Source organism: Ochotona princeps, chromosome 3 (assembly GCF_030435755.1).
Source record: "Ochotona princeps isolate mOchPri1 chromosome 3, mOchPri1.hap1, whole genome shotgun sequence".
Classification (NCBI taxonomy): Eukaryota; Metazoa; Chordata; class Mammalia; order Lagomorpha; family Ochotonidae; genus Ochotona; species Ochotona princeps.
In genome coordinates, this window is record NC_080834.1 from 14,540,779 (window position 1) to 14,565,434 (window position 24,656).

Genomic DNA, 24,656 nt, shown 5'->3' on the forward strand with positions numbered 1-24,656 from the left:
AAATATTTTCAGGGTTTGTCATGGTTACAAAGGTACCACAGCTGTGTTCCTGGCTCTTTATTTTATGTTAACCCTTCACCACTAGACTATAAAGAAGGGACTTCATTGGTCGCTGCCCATGAGTTTATGTGGTGGTTTGTGGCTTACAGAACTGGAAAAGAGGTTTGTAGCCTGTACAGTTACTCATAGTTAATATACAGCTGAAATTTGAATCAGATTCTTGAGGAATTAGTGTTAACCATGGTACTTGGAATTTGTGCACAGCAGAATTATGAGAAACAAGAACTCTGCCTGTGATGTAAAACAAGGGGGGGGCACATGTTTTTTGCACAGCAGTTAAGATGATAATTGTAGGGACCAGCCTCATGGTGCAACAGGTTTAGCTGCCGCTGCCACCGTGGTGGGGCTCCCGTATAAGCACATGTTTGAGTCCTGGCTGCTGTACTTCTGACCCAACTTCTTGCTAGCCTGGGAAAGCAGCAGAAGATGGTCCAATTCCTTGAGCCTCTGCCACTCACGAGGGAGACCTGACTGGAGCTGGATGGAGCCCCAGCCGTAACAGCCATGTTGCGGCACGAGCCAGCAGATGGAAACTCTCCCAGTCTCTGCTCTCTTGTCTCCAGCTCTGTTTCAAATAAATGCAGTCGTAAAATAAATAAATAGATACTGTTGTGGAAAACTGGCTCCCTTGCTGAATTTATTCCAAGCTATTACTGTACATGAGAAAATTGAAAGAGACATGAGCAAGATGTGGAAATCAGATAGAGACGTCAGGCTCCCAAAACCTTGACCGGGCCCAGCTCCAGCCATTGCAGCCACTGGGGACTGAACTAGTGGATAAAGATCAGTCACTCACTCTTTCTCTCCCTCTCCCTTTCAAATTAATGTACCTTTTTGAGAAAAGGTTAATGCATATAAAGTGAATATACATCAGGCTGAGTATATAATGGTTAGTAAAGTAACTTTTATTAAATTTAAATGTTCATGTATGGGTATTACATATCCGTATGTGGGAAAATTTTAATACATAAAATCTTCCCTTCAAAAGAAATTTCTGAATTCACAACTCAGAAAATTGTCATTTCTGTGCATTTTTGGAGCTGCTAGCAGTCTACCATTTTTTCAAGTAGCCCTAATTTTCTTTTGCGTTAATGCCTGCAGATGGAGAATGCCGGAGGAGACCTTAAAGATGGCTGCCACCACCACGAGGGAGCTGTTGTCATTTTGGATGCTGGTGCTCAGTACGGGAAAGTCATAGACCGAAGAGTGAGGGAACTGTCCGTGCAGTCCGAAATCTTCCCCTTGGAGACGCCAGCATTCGCCATAAAAGAACAAGGCTTCCGGTGAGCCTTTCACTACCATTTTTAGGAAGAGATTATGCTTGGGTCATGGGTTATTCTGTTATTAATTTAGTTGAACACTGAATTTTTCTGTGGAAATTAAGGTGTAGAATGATTTTTAATGAGAAATTTCTCATGGTTCTTTTAGGGGAGAGGAATAGGAAAGAAGAATTAAGCTTTCAGGGAAAGAATTTTAGTTGTACAGTTAAAAAGAGTATGTTTGATGTTTTGTATGATTTGTGGACCAGAGTTCAGGTCATTGATTCATCCTAAACTTGTTCAATTCAAGGAAAGTAAAGAAAATCAACTGAAATTCTCAAAAGAAATGAAACATATACAATAAATCTGTTTTATTTCCTATCTCAAGAGACTAGTTTCTGGGCATGGCATACAATGGCCTACTGGCTAAAGTCATAACCTCGCATGCACCAAGATCCTATATGGGTGCTGGTTTGTGTCCCAGCTGCTCCACTTCCCATCCAGCTCCCTGCTTGTTCCCGGGAAAGCAGTCGAGGTTGGCCCAAAGCCTTGGGACCCTGCACCTGTGTGGGAGACCCAGAAGAAGCTCCTGGCTCCTGACTTTGGCTACTTGGGAAGTGAACCAGCGGTGGAAGATCTTTCTCTCTCTCCTCTCTGTAAATCTAATGTTCTAATAAAAGTAAATGTAAAGAAAAAAAGAACCTGATATCTACATAAAAAAAAAATCTAAAGGAAAAGAAGACTAGTTTCTAAAATATGAACAAGATTTGCATGAGTCTAATGAAGGACATAATTCCAATAGCCTGTGCCCTTAGAACTGGCCAGAATAGCAACCAACGAAGGTGTTGTATTTTTTTTTTGCTATTTTAAAGTTTATTTGCTTATTTGAAAAAGAAAAAAAGAGAGACAGTGCTCTGAATTTGTTGACTTCCTCCCAAGGGGCTGCAACATTTGGGATTGGACCAGGCTGAAGCCAGGAGCCTAGAACTCAGTCTGGGTCTTGCAGGTGGATGGTAGGGACCCCAGTACTTCAGCCATTTTTTGCTGTCTCCGAAGTGTGCATTCATAGGAAGCTGGAATTGGAAGCAGAGCTAGCACTCCTATATGGTATATGGACATTTCACACAGCCAGCTTAACCTCTAACCAATTCTGCCAGATACCTGGTTCTTGGTTTCTTCTCTCAACAGGAATTTTTGGTTAATGCTGTAGCTACCTTTCCTTCCATCCTTCCTTCTTTCCTTCCGTCCTTCTTTCTGTGTTTTTTTTTTTTTTTTTTTTTAAGATTTATTTATTTTTTCTTACAAAGTCAGATATACAGAGAGGAGGAGAGACAGAGAGGAAGATCTTCTGCCCGCTGGGTCACTCCCCAAGTGAGCGCAAGGGCTGGTGCTATGCCGATCTGGAGCCAGGAGTCAGGAACCTCTTCCAGGTCTCCCTCATGGGTGCAGCGTTCCAAGGCTTTGGGCCAATCTCGACTGCTTTCTCGGGCCACAAGCAGGGAGCTAGATGGAAAGTGGAGCTGCCAGGATTAGAACCAGCGCCCATATGGAATCCCGGCGCGTTCAAGGTGAGGACTTTAGCCGCTAGGCCACACTGCCAGGCCCTCCTTAGTATCTTTTTTAAAAAGGATTTTTTTAAAAACAAAATTTAGTTGAAAGTTCTAAAGAGAGAGTGAGATATATCTTCCATCCTCAGGTTCATTCCCCAGGTGACTGCAATGGCTAGAGCTGGGCTGATGTGAAGCTGGGATCTGGGATCTTCTGGGTCTCCCATGTGAGTTCAGGGACCCGAGGACTTGGGCCATCCTCCTTTACCCTCCCAGGCCTATTAATCAGGAGCTGGATAGTAGTGGAACAGCTGGGAACCAAACTGATGCACATGTGGGATGCCTCCTGGTCCTGTAGAGGTATGATTAGCTTGCTGGTCCCCCTAACATTTCTTTATTTAGGAGACAAAGTTACAAAGAGAAAGGGAGGGACAGATACCTTCCCTGAACATCATTACTTCCTAAATAGCCACCATGGCGAGTGCTGGATAGAGCTGAAGCTGGAAATCAGGACTAGGTCTCCCAGGTGTGTGCAGAGTCCCAATGCCTCGGCCTATCCTCCACTGCTTTCCCAGGCACATCCTGAAACAACCATATCTCAGGCAGTAGCTTAGTGTGCTGTGCCATGATGTCAGATTCTGCTGTACCTTTTTCAACATAGAATTACTTTCTTTGTTAAAGTGCTTTTTTTCTGGATGCAAGCAGCTGCACTTAGTCCTTAGTTGGCATACCATCCCCTTTTTAAAGTTTTCTTTGGGGGAGAGGAGGATAGGGAGATAGAAATAATATCCATTGGTACACCCTCTGAATGGCTGCCACAGCCAGATCTTGACTGTGCCCAAGTCAGGAGCCAGGAACTCCATTCTAGTCTCCCATTGGGGTAGCAGGGGCCCCAAAACTTGGGCCAGTTTCCACTTCCTTCCCAGGAGAAGGAGTTAGCATTAGCAAGGAGCTAGATCAGAAGTAGAGCAGCTCGGTCTCCAAGCAGCACTCTGATACCAGATTTCTGTGTTGCAAGTGACAGTATAATGCACTGCATCACAGTACTGGACCTGTGATAGAACTTGAAGAGAATTACTTACCTGGCAGGCAGAGATACAGAGAGCGAGAGGGAGAGGTAGTGAGTTCTGGTTCACTCTTACAATTACCATAACAGCCAGTGCTGAGCTATGCTGAAGCCAGGAGCTTTCCCACATGGGTGAAGGGGCCCGGGAACTGTGCCGTTCTTCCACTGGTTTCCCAGGTACGTTACTAGGGGTCAGAAGTAGAGCATCTGGGACCTGAACTGGTCCCGTATAGGTTGTGCAGCCCTTGCAGGTGGCAGCCTGACCCGCTAGACACTGGCCCCAGCCGCAGCCCCAGCACATAAATATTAGCGGACATATCATGTGTCTCTAAAACATATGTTCTTTTTCTTGAAAACAACTGTTTTGCAATTGAGAATATGACGGAAAAAAACTTACAAAGACTTAGTTGGTATGTCGACTAAGAAATCTATGATTTCTTCATTCTGAATGAAGTAGGCTGAAAAAATCAGAAAAGGAAATTTAAACTTACTTCCATTCTATTTCTAGGATATAGATTAAAATGTACTCTCTTAAAATGATAGAATTTTAGAGTAAAATGTGCTCTTTTGAGTTTATTTGATTCACCTATGTTGATTCACTAGGAAGAATCAATTTTTAAGAGATGAATAAACTGAAATCAGAATGTCAAACCCAGGTCCATCATTTTACTTTTTCTACCCCAAACATCCCTGGCAAACTCAGACTAAATGTTTAGACTGGGGTGACAGAATACTTGGAAGTTGAAAACAAGTTGTGTTTCTTGTCACTTGATCATAAATGGTTCCTAGGTTGGATTTCTGTGGAGGTTTCTTTCTTCTGTTTTTGTTGTGGAGGGGAATAGGAACTGTATTGATTGCACTGTAGCTTCTATTACTGTAGTTCTTTTGCTGAAGTACCTGTTGACAACCCTTCTGTAGAATGTTAGCTTTGTAACATAAGGACCATCTTAACCACCTGATTTTAGAACTTAGACCTGTCTGATAGATAAGGTTGACACTTGATAACCTAGGGTTTGTTGGGACTTACAGCAACACATTAGTTTCAGAATAGCACTGAGATCCAGGAAGGAAGGGAGGGGCAGAAGTGGCGGGGGGATTAAGGGGCTGGTTCCCTCACCGGACAGCTACTCCCACCGGAGAGCGTGGGCTGGGATAGAGACAGACTAGACTATGCAAGGCTACAACACCTGTGCGCTGCATGTGGAATAGATCAGGGAAAAGCCAGGCTGGGCTGATTATTCCTGCTGGTGCAAGCATAAATTAGAGTGGGTGAGGGATGTTTGGGCATAGCCGCAGAAGCTGGCACTGGGGACTAATTCTGTCAAGTCAAATCACAGAACCACCTAAAGAGTGTATAAACTGGGACAGAGAGACCTGGGAGGGAAAAAGTGGGTTCCCCCTTCTTGGGTCACTAGTCCCGTGGGAGGGCATGAAAACTAGGACGGGGGCTGGGATGGCTAGATAGAGAGGCACTCAACAACACCCGTGAGGGCTGGATGGTTGAGGTGGTTAGATAGAACTAAACTTTAATACCCATTGACAAGTGCCAGAGCCAAATGGGATGGGGGACAGACTGGTCTACTGCTACACATACTGGCAAACCAGGGGCGGGCCGGGTGAGGGTTATCGTGGGTCGCCCCAACTAGGCTGCAGCTCCCACTGGTTAGTGTGAGGGCCGAGTACGTGCTGGGCAGAACCAGACTGGACTGCAACACCCATTGGTTCCAGTGCAACTCGGGACTGAAAACAGAAACAACACAGCAATTGCAACCACCAGCTGATCGGGGTGATGGACTGTGCCGGGCCCTGTGCTTGCTAGAACATGCAAGAAACTAGTCTGGGAATACCTCAAAGTTTCTTTGGAGATCTCCCCAATCGAACTGCTGGACTCAGAACTCTAATCAAGAAAAGACAGAAGACAGAGCAGATCAATCATTCATCTCAGCTATATGTTAGCAGCGACAAATGGGGCAAACAGAGACTTTATGATGGACCATATCAATCAGTGGACGACCTCATCGAGCGAAACTGGCAGCGATTCATAACCGGAGAACTATTAACACCACTCGAGCACATATCTCAGAGCATGCCCCACATCCAGGACTCGGGGTGGGCGGGAAACCGGGTGGGGCTTCTCCCTCAATATCCTCCTTTACCTCAGATACAAGATGGAAACAATATGGACATAATAGCATTGCCCACTTCCCTATACCCCTGAACCTTTTTTTTTCTTTATCTTTCTTTAACTGTAATTAACTATGAAAAGATTGTCAACAACAACACAATAAAATAGATTATTAAAAAAAAAAAAGAATAGCACTGAGAGAAATGAAGGAGTCAGTGATTAGCTCTTCTCAAGATTCATTAAGGTAAGACCTCAAATTGGTTTAAGCACTGCTTGAGATTTATTCTTGACTAAGTCTATCACCTTTTAAAAATAGAAATAAGAACCTCATAGTCTTGAGTTGGTTAGCAGATTAATAAATAATACAGAGCTGTCCTGTATTATCCTAAATAAAGCTAAATACACTGAGATTATGTTTGTGTGTAGTTAGGAGAGACGACTTGATGTTGCCAAGTTTTTTCCCTCCCCTTAGAGCAAATTCAGAATTTTGTGTTTCTTTAAAAAAAAAGGATTTATTTGTTGTTATTGGAAAGTCAGATATACAGAGAGGAGGAGAGACGGAGAGAAAGATCTTCCGTCCGATAGTTTACTCTTCAAGCGGCTGCAATACCTGAAGCTGAATCAGTCCGAAGGCAGGAGCCTGGAGCCTCCTCCTGGTCTCCCACATGGGCACAGGGTCCCAGTGCTTTCCCAGGCCACAAACAGGGAGCTGGATGGGAAGTGGTGCCGCCGGGATTAGAACTGGTGCCCATATGGGATCCCGGGGCGTTGAAGGCGAGGACTTTAGCTGCTAGGCCACGGCACTGGGCCCCAGGATTTTGTGTTTCTTACGTGAAATTCGTAACAGCGTGTTTTTGAGTGAGTGCCGAGGGCTAGATCAGATATGTCAGAGGTAAGATGAGGAAGAAAGAAGGTCCCGATGTCACTCTTCCCAGTTATCAGCGGTGGGCGTCACGTTGTGGCTCCAGTGGTGAAGCCACCACTTAGGTTGCTGGCGTCTGGTGTTAGGGTGTGGGTTCCAGTGTTGGCTGCTCTGCCTCTTTTCCAGCTTCCTGCTGATGTGCCTGCAAAGGCAGCCAAAGATGGTCAAGTACTTGGACCTCTGCCCCTGTGGGGGATGCAGACTTAGTCCTGGTGACTGCCTTTGGCTTGGGCCAGCCTGGGCCATTGCAGCCGTCTGGGGATTGAACTAGCAGATGGAGGAGCTCTCCCTCTCACTATCACTTGTCTTTAGCTCTGCCTTTAAAAAAAAATAAAAAGAATAAATTCATACACATACATACTTAGCAGTAAAATTCTTTTTAAGATTTTTACTAAGGGAAAACAGATTTGCAGATAGGAGAGACAAAAGATTTTCCATCTGCTGGTTCACTGCTCAGGTGACCGCAGTGGCCAGAACTGAGCTGGCCAGGAGCTTCCCCTGCCGGGTGTCCTATGTGGGCGCAGGGTCCCAACCTTGGGAAGTGTGGCATCAGACACACAGCCGGTGCCTGTATGGGATCTTGACACATGCAAGGCTAGGAGGTTAACCACTAAGCTGCTTTGCCAGGCCTAGCACACATATTTTAAAGCATAACCCAGCTGTCAACTTTTGGGAAACAAATATTAAGATGATGATGATGATGATGATGATTTTTTAGGAGATGCACTTCACATGCCAACTGTAATTTACTTTTATGTTAAGTAGCCCCACACAGTATTCCTGTTTGGTGTAACACGCATACCTTTAGCCCAGAGCCTCTGATGTGGCTCAGTTACAATGAAATGGCTGTGTAGTTAGGGAAGCAGCTCATGGATGAGTAGGGCGAACTGCTCCCTGCACTGAAAGAGTGTTTTGAAAAGAGTTCATAGATAAAACCCATAATCCCATTTATTGTTTAATCATAGAAAAGTATTGAAATAAAGTACTTAACTCCCAACTTTACCTTTGCACTGCTCTGATAATTTTAATGTAGCTCCATTAGAGTGTTGGCCTGAGTTCTGAGAAGGGTTTATGGTACAGAATTGATGGTATCTCTGTTTTCTGGGGTGTGGACAGGTTTGAAATTGAACAGGGCAAAATTAAACTGTACTTCCTGTTCTGTCATTGTGTGTGTGTGTGTGTGTGTGCGCTTTTTTTTTAATTATTTATTATTTAACTTCAGTAATTACATTGTATTATGTGACACAATTACATAGATACTTGGGTTTTTATTATTTTTTTTATTATTTTTTTTAATTATTTATTATTTAACTTCAGTAATTACATTGTATTATGTGACACAATTACATAGATACTTGGTTTTTTTTTATTTATTTTTTTTATTATTTTTTTAAATTATTTATTATTTAACTTCAGTAATTACATTGTATTATGTGACACAATTACATAGATACTTGGGTTTTTTTATTTATTTTTTTTATTATTTTTTAAATTATTTATTATTTAACTTCAGTAATTACATTGTATTATGTGACACAATTACATAGATACTTGGGTTGCGCTTTTTTTCAAATTTGACTTTTAATGTCTTTAGGTTTATGTGAGTGAGGTTACTCTGCCTCAGAGTGGGCTTTTGTGTTTTATCTCTTTCAGAATTTTCCTTTATACATTGAAAGTTTATGTCTATTAACAAGTAAATGCCTAATGGATGAACGTTCAGACATTGCAGTATAGTACGGTGAAAATAATTAAGTTCTGTAGGATATTAACTAGCTGAGATAAAGTGCAAATCTGTTACAGTATACCAAAACTATAATAAAATTTTTTCATCTGTGTAGTTTGCTTTTGTAGCATCAGAGAACATGGATTTTGTGTAAAACATAAACAGTTGGAGCTGACTACACTGTCTTCTTTAAACCCACAGAGCTATTATCATCTCGGGCGGACCCAATTCTGTGTATGCCGAAGATGCTCCCTGGTTTGACTCTGCAATCTTCACGATTGGCAAGCCTGTTCTTGGGATTTGCTATGGCATGCAGGTATTTCTTCAAAACTTGCATTGAGTGTTAACTTAAACTGTATTGTTTGCAACGATACTTTATTAGTATTTTCTCTCATTAGAATATTTAGTTAGCCGAGACAGTTTGTACATGCTAGAGCTGTATATTGTGGGTGAATTGACCTGTTAGGAAATCTGTTATCAGAAAAGTAAATTTCTTAATGAGACACTGTCCATTTTAAAAAGGCCAAAACTTGTGTATGGGTCCCAACACACTGGCTCAGTTGACTGATCCTCCCCCTTCAGGTGCTGGGATCCCATATGGGTACCCATTTGTGTCCTGGCTGCTTCGCTTCCCATCCAGCTCCCAGCTTGTGGCCCAAAGACTTGGGACCCTGTACCCTTGTGGGAGACCTGAAAGAAGCTCCTGGGTCCTGGCTTCGGATCAGCTCAGCTTCTGCCCTTGTGGCCACTTGGGGGGTCTCTCCTGCTCTGTAAATCTGCCTTCCTAATAAAAAGAAATCTTCAAAAAAAAAAAAAAAACAGAAAACCTTGTAAATGGATAAATGTAAAGGTTGCAGGAATACAAATTCAATATTCTTAATCTGAAAACCAAATGCTCTGAAATCTGCAACTTTTCCACCATTTCTTTGCATAGTGTAGAAAAAGTCCTGGAGTTTGGAACATTTAGGATTTTGAATGTCTGGATAGGGATGTGTAACTGGTAATCTGTGTACTCAATACCCACCCTTCCTCCCCAAAAAATCCCTCCAAAATTTGAAGGACTTTGGTTCCAACAATTGGGGATTGACATACTTGGCCTATACCACAGAGAGCCTCTGTATGCCTTCAGCCATGATACAGCCATTAAAATTAGGGAATTCTGTCAGGAGTGTTTTTGTACTTGTACATACTCAGGGGTGATTGGGAGTGGAAATGCTGAGCTTTCGTTGTGTGCTTCCAGCTTCACTAGGTGATGGTATTTTTTCTCAGTTTATATCCCATGTTATTATATATAAATGTGCACTGTTAAAATCTGTCGGAGTTGACAGGGATATGTATTTTTGTATTTGTATACCTGGGCAGGTATTCAAGGGGATCACATTGTAGTCTTAAAAATTGTGTTTAGGATTTATGTATTGACTTTGGAAGTGCTTAAGGGAAGGGGACAGAGGAGGAATCTTCCATCCACTGGTCCAGTGCCCTGGTATCTGCTTCATGCAGGTCTTTTGTGGGTGTCGGGGCCCAGACATGAAGGCCAGTTAGTGGATAGGAAGTGGAGTAGCCAGGACATGAACTGGTACTCCTATGGGATCCTGCCTCACAGGTGGTCATTTCAAGCCATGCCACAGTGCTGACCTCTGTGGAATTGTTTTTATTGGTGGAATTTCCTCCCCCCGCCCTTCCCAATCGAATCCTGATTGAAAGGCAGGACATTTAAGAGTGATAAAAGAGGAGCTGAGTTCGTTGAATGGTAGACCAGCCATGCTATGTGGGGTTGTTGTTGTTACTATTATTATTTGAGATCTTTTTTTTTGCAAAGGGGAGAGGTCTTGCGTCTTGTGGCTCATTCCCCGAGTGACTGCAGTGACCAGAAGTAGACCTATCTGAAGCAAGGAGCCATAGGTATTTTCCGGGTCTCCCACATGGGTGCAGGCACCCAACTTGGGCCGTGCTTTGCTGTTTTCCCAGGCCATTGGTAGGGAGCTGAGTTGGATGTGCAGCAGCCAGGACTTGAACTGACTTCTATATGGGATGCCTGCACTGCAGGTGGAAGCTTAGTGTGCCATGCCAGTATGTCGCCCAATATGTGGGCTTCTTTGAGGCAATTAGGACCTTAGATCTATCAGGAATTCATGTGAAAGAATTTCTTGAAACAAAAATTCAACAAGAAAATAGCTATTCAGTACACAGGGTTATCTGTTCCTTCCCCAGACACACATTTGCTTGGCTGACTGCTCAGCTCTGCCCGCCTTCAACTGTAAATGTCTATAGGTAAGAAATTAGAATGAGCACAAACATCTGAGCAGGTGAGTTAGCTTGCATTTTTGCAACAATCACTTGATTTTGTAGAAATCTTTATTTATGTTTTTTTGGATTGTAGAATTGTTCTAGTAGCTTTAGTCATTTTGATCTTTTGATTCACAGCTTCTTTTATGCCTGTTGTGGAACAGACATATAGACTTGGAGTGATTATATCAAGTTATTGATCTGATTGAGAACTACCAGTAGGGGCCACATGTTTGGGAAGTCATGGAGAGTAGCGTGACTTATTTTGGTAATTGTACTAGTTTGAGTGGCTAGACTGAAGAAGGAGGAGAAAGATGAGAGGAGGAACCAAAAGTTAGGCAAGGGCTATGGAATAAAATTTTGTTTTGGATACTATAAACTTGGACTTTATTCAGTGGATGCACCAAGGATCTGCAAACTATGTCTGACCCCTTTTGCCTGTTTGTTTGGTTTGGTTGGCTGGATTTTGGTGACCTGCAAAGAATTATTTTTACATTTTTTTAAAAAAATATTTATTTATTGTTATTGGAAAGTCAGATATACAGAGAGGAGGAGAGACAGAGAGGAAGATCTTCCATCTGATGGTTCACTCCCCAAGCGGCCACAATGACTGGAGCTGAGCCAATCTGAAGCCAGGAGCCAGGAGCCTCCTCTGGATCTCCCACACGGGTGCAGGGTTCCAAGGCTTTGGGCCATCCTTAACTGCTTTCTCAGGCCACAAGCAGGGAGCTGGATGGGGAGCAGGGCCGCTGGGATTAGAACCAGCACCCATATAGGATCTCCGCACGTGCAAGATGAGGACTTTAACCAGTATGCTATTGCACCAGGCCCTATTTTTACATTTTAAATGATAAAATTGGGACAAATTATTTTGTTATGTGGAAATGAAATTCACATTTCTTTGCCTGTCTTCCTATAGCCCAGCCACGTCATTCGTTTCAGTATGGATGCCTTGGGGGTCTGCTGCCGGGGCTGAGTAGTTGCTACAGACACAGAAGGGCTTGCAGAGGTTGAGCTAGTTACTCCCTGGTCTTCACAGAAGACTGACCAGCTCCTGTGGGGCAGCTGAAAGCCAGTGAGGATTTTAGTTACCTGTTAACATAGTCATATTTTATTTTGGTAGTGAACACTTGTGATATCGAGCATATAGACTGAAAGATAGGACTAGACTTATAGTACCTAAAATTGTTAGTTTTTATGCTACAGAAACAGCTTTATGCGTCTTTAACTTTGAAAATAATAATATTTATTTGGGAAGCAGACCACTCCTTCTATAGTTTATTCCCCGAATGCATGTAATGGCTAGGGGTCAGCCTGGGTCACGCTGGGAGCTGGGGATTCAAATCAGGTCTCCCTCTTGGGCAGCAGGAACCCAGTTCCTTGCATATTTTATTTCAAAAACTGGCTGCTGCCTCGCAGGGTCCACATCATGAGGAATTCTAGTCAGGAGGCAAAGCTGAGTAGTAAAACCTGGGACTCTGCAGTGTGGGGCATGCGCATCTGAGCCACTAGACTCAGTGTCCACCATTTGGTTACACCAATGTTCAGCAGATTTGTCTTCTGTTGGATTTATGGTGGGGTAGGGTTACAGAAGTGGCTAAGAAGAGAATATAACAGTTAGCCAGTTACTAACAGTTTTGATGAGTAAGTTACTATGAATGAGTAACTTACTATGAGTAAGTTACTAAGATTGAATATTTAGCTGTCTGTCTACTTTCTGTTAGAGCCTTGGTCAACCTGTGTCAACTTGAATGTGTTATTTTATGCCTGTTGTGGAACAGACATATAGACTTGGAGTGATTATATCAGTGCAGAAATAATATTTGAAAATTCTGTAATTACCTTGGGTGGGATATAGGCATGCGCAAATGATAAGGTGATAAACACAAGGAGAGACAGTCAATTGAAAATATGAGTAATTGGAAGGCCGGATTTTTTTTTAAAGATTTATTGATTTTATTACAAAGTCAGATATACAGAGAGGAGGAGAGAAAGAGAGGAAGATCTTCCATCTGATGATTCACTCCCCAAGTGAGCTGCAACGGTTGGTGAGCGCCGATCCGAAGCCGGGAACCATGAACCTCTTCCAGGTTGGGTGCAGGGTCCCAAAGCTTTGGGCCGTCTTCAACTGCTTTCCCAGGCACAAGCAGGGAGCTGGATGGGAAGTGGAGCTGCCGGGATTAGAACTGGCGCCCATATGGGATCCTGGGGTGTTCAAGGTGAGGACTTTAGCCACTAGGCCACGCCGCCGGGCCAGAAGGCCGAATTTTCTTGTTTATTTCTACAACACAGCTCTACAGACTTTCAAACTGTTCCACTGGGACCAAAGATTAAATAGCGTGGAGAAATGTATACCCATCCTGATTCCTGCTTTGGTACCATGGCTCCTGCTATTTGTCCCAGCTTTTGTTAATTCAAGTTAATCTTTTTTTTTTTTTTAAATAAACTGTTTTTTTTAATTTATTTTATTTTTTTTTATTACAAAGTCAGATATAGTGAGAGGAGGAGAGATAGAGAGGAAGTGTAGCTGCCGGGATTAGAACCAACAGCCATATGGGATCAAGGCGAGGACCTTAGCCACTAGGCCACGCTGCCGAGCCCAAGTTAATCTTTTTTTGAGAGGCACCAGCAGAGACAAAGATCTTCCATTCTCTGGCTCACTTCTCAAATGCCACGGCAGCTGGAGCTGGGCTGGACCGACGCTAGGGGCCAGGGTTCAGTCTAGTCCCCTGTGTGGGTGTCAGGGACTCATGCATTTGAGCTCTACCACTTGCTGCTTCTCGGTGCTGGAAACTAGAATTAGCAAGAAGCCAGATTCTTGAGCAAGGCCATGATTTGAACCTGGATACTGTGGTGCATGATGTGATCGTCCACGCAGTGTCGACCACTGTGCTGGATGTGCTCCTCTCAAACTTGTGTAACGTAGTCAGGACATCCTTAGTATTTTTAACAGATGCATTAAAATGTATGAGTGGGAAATCTGTAGTGTTTGCCATAAAATAACCTCAGACCACATTTTTAAAAGGGTTCTCTTGCGTTATTTTATATATATATATATATTTGAAAGAGAGACAAGAGAGAGTTGGAGAGACAGAGGTCTCCCATCTGTTGATTCACTTCCCAAATGGCTGCGACAGCAGGGATGGGCTAGGACCAAGTTGGGAGCCAAGAATTCCATCTGGTTTTTCAGATGAATGGCAGGTGCCCAGGCACGTTAGCTGGAAGCTGGATGGGAAGTCTGGCACTCCCATTTGGGACCCTGGAGTCGTACATGAATTACCTGTTAAACCCAGTGTACCCCAAAGTAGGCCCTTGGGGTTAAATTCCTAATCCAATTTTGTTTTATAGTCATACCTCTTGAAAGGTGTGTGATTATACATAGTAACAAGTTGAGTGCATGTTGCTGCTGTATTCATTGGATACATATGCAATGATATTTTGAAAACAAATGTAAATTATTACATCAATATAACAAAATTACTTTCCTCTGATTTGTATTAATGTCAGTTCATTTTCTCTTTGAACAGATGATGAACAAAGTATTTGGAGGTACCGTTCACAAAAAAAGTGTTAGAGAAGATGGAGTCTTCAACATTAGTGTTGATAACACATGCTCATTATTCAGGTATTAGATTTTTACATTTATTTAACGTTGCTGCTGTTACGCATCAGAATTGCAGATTCTGTAACTCAAAAGCAGATAGGATCACAGTAGAGAATGGTGATGGTGCCCATTTAGGAATACGGCCGGTACTTAACACCAACACCTACAAGTGAAGCAGCTGCGTGGTGGTGGACTGTTTGGGACTGTTCACCGTCATGCCAGCATTTCTGGTTTTCCCTTTTCTGGAGTGTAATTTTAAGCATTGGTATACCAGATGGGACAAAGGGATAATGTTTCAAACTGTCCTACGTCTGCAGTGCTCATGTAGCTTTGCCTGCTCACCTCGCTCCTAGGACTTGCAGGCCATTCCCTGGTTGTAGTCAGTACTAAATGTGTCTATCATTTCCTTCCTCCTTACTTTCTCTGCATTGAGGTAGAATTGTATCTTGGTGTACAGTCTTAACACAATGAAAGAATTTGTTTTATTGCTGCTTGATAAAGATTCTGTAGCTCTGTCTAAATTCTGATGAGTGGGGTTAGGGTAAGCTATTCAGTAGCTTCTTCAACTCATCTTTTGCTTTATTGAGAAAAATTAAAATCTTGAATGATATATTTTTTTTGACAGTCTGCAAAGTGTGTGTTTAAGTCACTTGATTTTTTTTTGAAGGTTTTCTTTGTGTAAACTCCATTCAACAGAGTTAACTTTTTTAACCTGTATTTTACTTAGAAAAAAAAAAAAAAAAAACAAGTTTTCTCTTAACTGTGTTAGACCTCAAAAAAATTGGTTTGAGATAGGATTAGTGAAGTCATTTTCCAACATCTCTTTATTTGAAAGGCAGAGATGGGAAAAGACGGTTCTTCACCTTCAGGGTCACTCCTAGTCTGGCTGCAGTAGTTGGGAGGTGGCCAGGAGCCTGGAACTCCGTCTTCTAGGCCTAAATTTGCAGGAAGCTGGAGTTACGAGTTGGAAATTGAACCCATGCACTTTGCTTTGAGATGTAGTTGTTTTACTTGCCAGGCAGAACATGCGTTCCCTGTAACATTTTTTTCCTGACAACTCCATTGACTAGTATCTAACTTAATTTTTTTTTGATTGATTTTTTATCGGAAAGTCAGATTTACAGAGGTGAGACAGAGAAGGATCTTCTGTCCACTGATTCACACCCCACATGACCACAACGGCAAGAGCTGCGCCGATCTGAAGCCAGGAGCCAGGACCCTCTTCCAGGTCTCCCACTCAAGTGCAGGGTCCCAAGGCCTTTAGGCTGTCCTCCACTGCTTTCCCAGGCCACACAAGCAGGGAGTTGGGTGGGAAGTGGAGAAGCTTGGATACAAACCAGCATCTATCTAGGATCCCGGCTCATGCAAGGAGAGTACTTTACACACTTGACTACCACGCCGGGCCCCTAAAGTATTAATAAATTGGATAGATCAGAATTCAGCACGAGAGTATTCAAAATGTCCACGGAGTGGCAGCACTGTGCAGGTGACAAGGTTACCTGGAGTGCCAGCATCACACAGGGACTCTGATTTGTGTCCCGGCAGCTCTATTTCCAGTCCAGCTCCCTGCTAGTGTCCTGGGGAGAGATGCAGAGGTGGCCCCAGTGCTGGGGCGCCTGAGCCCACGTGGGCGACTTGGATGAAGCTCCTGGGTTTCGCCTGTCCCAGCACTTGCTGTTGGCATCTGGGGGTGAAGCAGCAGCTGGGCGATTGCTCACTTTCTCTCCGCTGTACCCTTCTGTCCTTTTCTCCTGCTCTCGCTTTCAAAGAAAAGAATTTAAAAAGTCCATGGAGATTTGTCTTATGAAAATATACATGTATTTAAACAGTTTTGCATTAAAAAAAACTTAATTTCATATTTGATGAACTTTGAAGTATCTTTGTGTATTCTACTTTTGCCCAAAACTGGCTGTGTCTGGCTCTTGGTAAGTATTGAGGAATGGTCAGAATAGGTGGGTCATTTCTTTTTAAGAATTTTGATGTTTTCAAAATTTAGATTAATGTTGAAAAAAGCAAAAAAATAATTTTAAAAACTGGAAGCCTCTTACTGATAGAAATCCTGAGTTTACGTCATGTCATCATGGAAAGCTGTTTACTTATCTTACCCTTTATTCAAGTGGTTGATTTTCAGAATTTCTTCAGCAATTTATTAGGAATTTGTGATGCTGTAACAAATCTTTAAGTATCTAGTTATGATTTTTTTTCTTCTAATCCTAAAGTTCTAGGACTCTATTGCAGCCTACACTGTTCTTTTCTATTTTTAAGATTTGTGTTTTTTTGAAAGGCAGAAAGTGGTACAGACAGGTTTTCCATCTGATGGTTCACTCCATAAGTGGCTTTAACAGCCAGAGCTCGGCCAGACAGAGCCAGGAGATAGGAGCTCCATATTTTTATGGGAAAGTCAGATCTGCAGAGAGAAGGAGAGACAGAAAGACCTTCCATCCACTTGTCCACTCCCCAAGTGGCTGCAGCAGCCACAGCTGAGCTGATCTAAAGCCAGGACCCAGGAGCTTCTTCCAGGTCTCCCATGCGGGTACAGGGTCCTCTACTGCTTTCTCAGGCTAATAGCAGGGAGCTGGATGGGAAGCAGGGCCGCCAGGACACTCATCGGCACCCATATGGGATCCTGGAGTATGCAAGGCAAGTACTTTAGGCATTAGGCTACCGCTCTGGGCCTGCTTTATTTTATTTTATTTTATTTTTTTTTTTTTTATTTTATTTTACTTTATTTTATCTTATTTTAAGATTTATTATTTTTTTATTACAAAGTTAGATATACAGAGAGGAGGAGAGACAGAGAGGAAGATCTTCCGTCCCATGATTCACTCCCCAAGTGAGCCGCAATGGACTGGTGCGCGCCAATCCGAAGCCGGGAACCAGGAACCTCTTCCAGGTCTCCCACGTAGGTGCAGTGTCCTCAACTGCTTTCCCAGGCCACAAGCAGGGAGCTGGATGGGAAGTGGAGCTGCCGGGATTAGAACCGGCGCCCATATGGGATCCCGGGGTGTTCAAGGCGAGGACTTTAGCCGCTAGGCCACGCCGCCGGGCCCACTTTATTTTATTTTTAAAACTTATCTTATTTGAAAGACTGAGTGAGTACACAGTTGTTTTTCTTATTTCTCATCTATAGTTCATGCCTGAAATGCTGCCAACTGCTAGGGTGAGCTTAGGCCACAGTCAGGAGCTGGGAATTGAATCTGACGGTCGCACGTGAGTAGCAGGAATTCATCTACTTGGGCCGTTCCCTGCTTCCTCTCAGTGCACACACTGAATGGGAAGTTGGATTCAGTTACTGCTGAAAGCCAAGCGCTCCTGTATGGGATGTGCTGAGTGGAGTCCCAGCCTCCAAACTGAGCATTCATCCACTGTTTATTTGTATGTAATTCTTTAATGTAGTTCCTTATTAAAATTTTCTCATTATGTAAATAATTTTTTTTGGTTGAATTGTTTTATCAGAGTCCAGAGAAAGTCCACCCATTGCATGGCTAAGTATTGATCTGCTGAAGTTCCCCTTTCCCTGAAGTTCCTTAATTAAATGCTGTTAATTTGCCTCATAGTAGGATGTCATTGTTTCTAAAACTTTTCAATCAACAAAGTTGGCAGTGTGTATTCTTGAAAGAAAGAAGATCTTTTGCTATACATTATTAAAGTGAAAAATCAGTTCTAACACCTTTGATATCCTGACTCATAACACTTAAACCAAAAAACTGAAAATTCCTGATTACATTTTTTTACCTGTAGTATGAATATATATTGTACACAGATGCACAGTTAATTATTGTGACATAAATATAGTGATTAAGCTATTAAGGTGTTTGAAATGTCTCTGTTACCAACAACACAATAGAGATACAATGTTGAAAGTGTTAGAGAGCAAGAGATGACACCAGGTACAGGTGTGGGATGTCAGGAGGAGTCTCCAGCCGAGCTTGGCTCTAGCAGTTCCTGCTGCACTCCAGAACCACCGCACGCTGTGGCCCAAGGCGGGAGTTTTCAAGCTCCTGTTGGAGTGCAGCAGCCAGGGATTTTTTTTTTTTTTTTCGGAAACTATCCATCCAGTCAGCAGACCACATTCTGGTGCTCGCAGTACAAATCCTCCAGTCAGCTTCACCTTAAAACTCAGACCACGCCTTTAGCCAATCAGCTGGCAAGTGTATTTATAGAAGCAGATAACTGGTTAGCTGTGCTCGAAATTTAGTTAAGGAACCAGAATGAAGTCGCATTTCCCCACTGCTATGGGGTGCTATTACCTGGCTACACCATCAAAAAGTAATTTTGTGACCTCTTATTCTTTTTCTGTATGACTATGCTACCAAAATAATATATTTGTTTCAGTATTCAATTTTTTATGGATTATCTCTTGAGATTTAATACTCTTTCCTTGGCTTTATTTATTTATAAAGGACACAAAAAATTAAATGCTAGTAGTGCTATATTGCTACATACTTTTGTATTTTTTCATCCATATATAAGACAATTTTGTATTTCTAAGGAAGAGAACTCATCAATTTTAAATTAAGAAATGTGTTTTTTTGTTCTTGTTGTTTGTCTTAGGAGTCTTCAGAAGGAAGAAATTGTTTTGCTTACTCATGGAGATAGTGTAGACAAAGTAGCTGATGGATTCAAGGTTGTGGCACGTTCCGGGAACATTGTAGCAGGTGAAGATTCTGAAACTTTTATGAATTTCATTAAAATAGATCTGAAGAAAATGTAATCTTCAAATCACTTGTTGGCTTTGAAGTACTTTTTTTTAAAAAAAAGATTTATTTATTTTTATTTCAAAGTCAGTTACACAGAGAAGAGGAGAGACAGAGAGGAAGATCTTCCATCCACTGGTTCACTCCCCAAGTTGCCTCAACGGCTAGAGCTGTGCTAATCCAAAGCCAGGAGCCTCTTCCAGGTCTCCCACGCGGGTGCAGGGTCCCAAAGCTTTGGGCCGTCCTCGACTGCTTTCCCAGGCCACAAGCAGGGAGCTGGATGGGAAGTTGAGCTGCTGGGGTTAGAATCAGCACCTGTATGGGATCCTGGCACGTTCAAGGCGAGGACTTTAGCCGCTTGGCCACTGCTCTGGGCCCTGAAGTCCTTTTAAAAATGTTCATCCTAATATAGACTTTGATGCATAAAACACTGGTTTTTATATATCAGTAAAAAAATTTGAAAGTGCTCATGGTCCTACCGTGGTTGCTGATTGTTATGCCTGTCTTGGTGTAAGTAGGTATGTGCATGAGACGTCTCCATGACCGCTCGGGCATTTCTGTCACCCCGAGTTGGCAAACTGGCCAGCTTAACCTGTGATTTGTTTTTCTATGCCCAGGGCTAAGGCTGATTTTTGTTATCTAAGGGTTAAGATAAAGTAGGAGCACTACATAGGTCTTATAAAGCCTGAAGTATCTGCTCCCTGGCCTAGGCAGAAAGTTTGCTGATCCATGTTCTAAATAGCTTGTTCTATACTTTCCTGTAAAAGATTGAGGTATTTTGATTTGCCTTCCTGAATAATGTTGTAATCAGTTGCTGTTTGTCCTAGAAATAAATTAATGCCGAAGATAAGTTTATCAATAGAGCCTGTTTTGTTTGAGATACTACACCTAATAATTTGACAAAAATTTATGGCCAAACTTATCAACAGTATATATAGATGGGCTGATGCATTTTTAATCATTCAGCAGATATTTGTGTACTTAGCTGTATATCGGGTACAATTCTGGGAGTCAAAGATATATTAGTAGCCAAACAGACAAAATTCTTGTTTTAACATTAGAACAGGGAAGACATACACATATTTCATAGGGTATGAAAGATAGTGTTTATTTTGGAAAAAGTGATGAGGTGTTTGATAATTGTTACTATGCTTTACTATAGAGTTGTTGCTGTTTTACATGTGATATTCAGAAAAGATATTCCTGTAAAATGGCATTTCACCTAAAGATAGTGTTAAACTCTGTTTGGAGAAAGAGGAAATAAACCATAGGCCATATTGAAGAACAGCAGAACAGCACTGAATTATGATTGGAGCAGTGTAATCCAGGAAGAAAATAGAAAATAAAGTACTTGAAAAGTTTATGGAGCATGGCAGACAGACATGTTTATTTTGGAGCAGGTGTTTTTGAAACGCATGCATAGATTTTTTTGTTTTTCATTTTGTGCATTTTTCATGAGTTCTTACAAGGTCCTGTGCAGTGGAGATCAGAGTACAGGGATGTTAAACATTGTAAGCCTCGGCTTTGCCTGCAGTGAGGTAGGATTTTGAGCTGTAGGTAGACAGGATTTACTTTAGGATTATGCTTCAGTGAAGAGAAAAAGAAGCAAGACCAAAGGTACAAGAAGCAGCCACAGCAGCTGCAGACGGTCTTGTCTTGGACAGGGAAGCAGAGGTGCAGTAGTAATGGTTGGATTCTGACATGTTTGGAAGGGAGAGACAAAGAATTTACTCTTAGATTGGATGCAGAATGGGGCAGACAAAGTAGAATCAAGTTTCAGCTTCTATGTTTTTTAGCCCAAATAGTCAGGAAGACAGTTTCTGTTTACCTGATGGGAAAGACCATAAGACTGTGGGTTGGCATTATTAAATTAAAACTGCTTTATGAAACCTCAGGATGAAGATGGCTGTATGTGTGTCTGCATTCTGCAGGGTCAACCTTGGGCTGGAGAGTGGGGATTGACGAGCGTATGAAGTTAGGAGAGCTTGAGAACATTTGGAGTGTACAGAGAATTGATTTAAAGACTAAGAGCTAAGTGATTTCCTTGTATAGGGTTAAGCAAGGTCAGAAGAGTTCAGCAAAGATTGAGAGGGAGCAGATAGTAAAACAAAAATTGAATCCAGAGAATGGAATTCCAGAAGCCAAAGTAAAAAAATGAGGTTATATGATGAGTAAAATAAGGAAGGGCTCAGGAGCATAAATGGCCTGATTCTTGATACATTGTCTTAGTATCTCAGAGCCATCAAATAGGGATAATATTTTTATATGCACATGTAAAACATCTTACAATACTTGTCTAAAACAAGTACGTCATATGAAGTTATGTGAAGAAAATATCAAAAAATCATTTAGTGTATTTTGATAGGTTTGGCATATAAATTCATTTCATACAGAAAATTGGTAGCTGCACATTGGATGTACTGAGAATCAGTACTAAGTTGTTACTGTTAAACAGACAAAACAAAGGAGGTTACCTAGGTAGACAAGTAAGAGTGAAACGATTGTGTAGGATTTATTGTACTGTTTTATAAGCCCATTATTTGCTGTATTAAGAGATCTTTGGATAGTTATGATGATGTAGCTTTTGTTTATATTATACATTTTTTTTGCTCTGTAGCCAAAGTCAACTGAACTATATTGGTTTTAACAGTTACAGAAGAGGTTGTAAGGACTCAGTTGTAGATACCAGTTGAGTCTTTATCAACATGAAAAAGCTTTAATTTTTGATTATTTTCTTTATAAAGGTATAGCAAATGAATCTAAAAAGTTATATGGAGTACAGTTCCACCCTGAAGTTGGCCTTACAGAAAATGGGAAAGTAATACTGAAGAATTTCCTGTATGATATAGCTGGGTGCAGTGGAACTTTCACTGTGCAAAATAGAGAACTTGAATGCATTCGAGAGATCAAAGAGCAAGTAGGCTCATCGAAAGTTTTGGTAAGCAGTTTGTCACCTGCTTTGTGTCTTCACATTGATGTTGGTATGTTGGAGTGCTGCTGTGGATTCTGCACTGTGACCCATACCTGTTGACTGGGTGAACACACCTTATGTGTATTACAGTGTTTGAAGTGGTGTTCAAATAGTGTACATACCTTTGACATAAGTAGTGCGTTTACGTAATGATTCAAGCTGCCAGTTTTGTTTCTCTTTTCGCTTTTCTGCTAAGTAGGATTTTTTTTCTTTTCATTTAACCCTGCAGGTTTTACTCAGTGGCGGAGTAGACTCAACAGTTTGTACAGCTTTGCTAAATCGTGCTCTGAATCAAGATCAAGTCATTGCTGTGCACATTGATAATGGCTTTATGAGAAAACGAGAAAGCCAGAGTGTTGAAGAAGCCCTCAAAAAGCTAGGAATTCAGGTCAAAGGTATTGATGGATCTTAGAAAAAGCTAATTTGCATATTGGAAACTGGTCAGATGTAGCCTGATACTTGAAATGAACATACTGCTTTGACAATTACACTTTATTTCAATGAACTTGTAGAAGTGCTTATTTTGTTCCATCAGAATTGCTTCTGGGTCAAGAAAGGTCTCATTTTAGCATTTCAACGTGTTGATTTCTATTAATGTTACAGTTAGTCTGCTGTTAACTATTTTCCGCTGTTTTGTTCTCTGCTGGTCACTAAGTGGTCTTTCCCTACTTCATTGTATTTAAGGATTTTTATATATAGATACATAAATTATTTTGCAAGCAGAAAAACTTGTGAAAAAGGGAATGAAGAGTCTAGTCTTTTTTTAAGGGACTAATTTTTTTTTTTTTAAAGATTTATTTTATTTTTATTACAAAGTCAGATACACTGAGAGGAGGAGAGACAGAGAGGAAGTGGAGCTGCCGGGATTAGAACCAGCGGCCATATGGGATCAAGGCGAGGACCTTAGCCACTAGGCCACGCCGCCAAGCCCTAATTTTTTTTTTTTTTTTTTTTAAGATTTTATTGTTATTAGAAAGCCGGATATACAGAGAGGAGGAGGGACAGAGAGGAAGATCTTCCGTCCGATGATCCACTCCCCAAGTGAGCCGCAACGGGCCGGTGTGCTCCGATCCGATGCTGGGAACCAGGAACCTCCTCCGGGTCTCCCACGCGGGTGCAGGGTCCCAATGCATTGGGCCGTCCTCGACTGCTTTCCCAGGCCACAAGCAGGGAGCTGGATGGGAAGTGGAGCTGCCGGGATTAGAACCGGCGCCCATATGGGATCCCGGGGTGTTGAAGGCGAGGACTTTAGCCGCTAGGCCACGCCGCCAGGCCCTAAGGGACTAATTTTTAAGGCCAGTAGTAAACTTCTGGGTTTTCTTTCCTTTTCTTTTCTTTTCTTTTCTTTTCTCTTTTTAAATTTATTTGAAAGACTAACAAGGAGAGACAGCGTGAGGTGGTGTGGAGCAGGATAGGGTGGTTGGAGGGGAGAGAGCTTGTGTTTTCAGTTCGTTCCTTAAAGTGCCGCAGCAACCACGCTAGGTCAGACTGAAGCCAGGAACCAGAAGCTCCGTGCACGTTCACACATGGAGGCCGGGAACCAAGGACTTAAGTCCAAGCGCATTAGTAAGGCGCTGGATCAGGTATGGAGTGGCTGCGACTCAAACTCACTGTGATGCGGGTGTAGACCCCCAAAGCTGCAGTTTGACGCACTGTTCTGTAATACCCACCTCACTAGTAAACTTGTTAGTCTGTTGGCATCATTTTTTCTTAAGGATATTAGAAAGAATTACAGTGAGAGAGAGAAAAGCTTCCATTGCTTGTTCACTCGCTAGATGCTTTAGTACAAGAGAGATTAAAGTCATTTCACATTAGTTTAGCAAATCTAGGCCTGGTGCAATGGTGCAGTGGCTAAATCCTCATCTTGCAAGCACCAGGATCCCACATGGGTGCCAAGTCGTGTCTTGACTGTGCAGCGTCTGTCTAGCTCCCTGCTTTGGAAGGCCATGGAGGATTGCCCAAAAGCCTTGGCACCCTGATCCCTTGTGGGAGACCCAGGGGAAGCTTCTTGCTCCTGGCCTTGTATCAGCTCAGCTCTGGCTGTTGTGGCCACTTGAGGAGTGAGTCAGCAGATGGGAAATCTTTCTCAATACTCTTTTCCAATAAAAATAAGGGGGGAAAAAGGCAGAATGTAGTAAAAATCAGTACCTAGTGATAACTTCTCCCTTCCACTTTGTTCAGCTGTGGAAGTTGTTAAGGAGGGAGACTGGGGGAGTCTTTGATATAACTGACCATCTTAAGAGAAGGATGTACAGATTGAGTGAAATACCCAACTGCCTTAGCCTCTTAGGGTCTATGTTCAAAAGAGACTAACAGTCCAAAGGACTCTGTCTGCAGATGAACTGCTGCTTTGCCTGTGTGACGCTGTGTTTCTTGCTCTAGCTTTGGTGTTGTCC

General features: G+C 42.2%; 1 protein-coding gene across 2 annotated transcripts in view; it reads left to right on the plus strand.

Moving 5' to 3' along the window:
* GMPS (guanine monophosphate synthase) overlaps window positions 1-24,656 on the plus strand; it is a 79,139-nt gene that overhangs the window by 35,597 nt on the left and 18,886 nt on the right. For both annotated transcript variants that reach the window (XM_058661469.1, XM_058661471.1), the window contains 6 exons: window positions 1,162-1,343; window positions 8,904-9,018; window positions 14,516-14,613; window positions 19,147-19,250; window positions 22,034-22,227; window positions 22,490-22,655. In XM_058661469.1, the coding sequence (XP_058517452.1) occupies window positions 1,162-1,343; window positions 8,904-9,018; window positions 14,516-14,613; window positions 19,147-19,250; window positions 22,034-22,227; window positions 22,490-22,655 (859 nt within the window). The remainder of the gene's footprint in view (window positions 1-1,161; window positions 1,344-8,903; window positions 9,019-14,515; window positions 14,614-19,146; window positions 19,251-22,033; window positions 22,228-22,489; window positions 22,656-24,656) is intronic.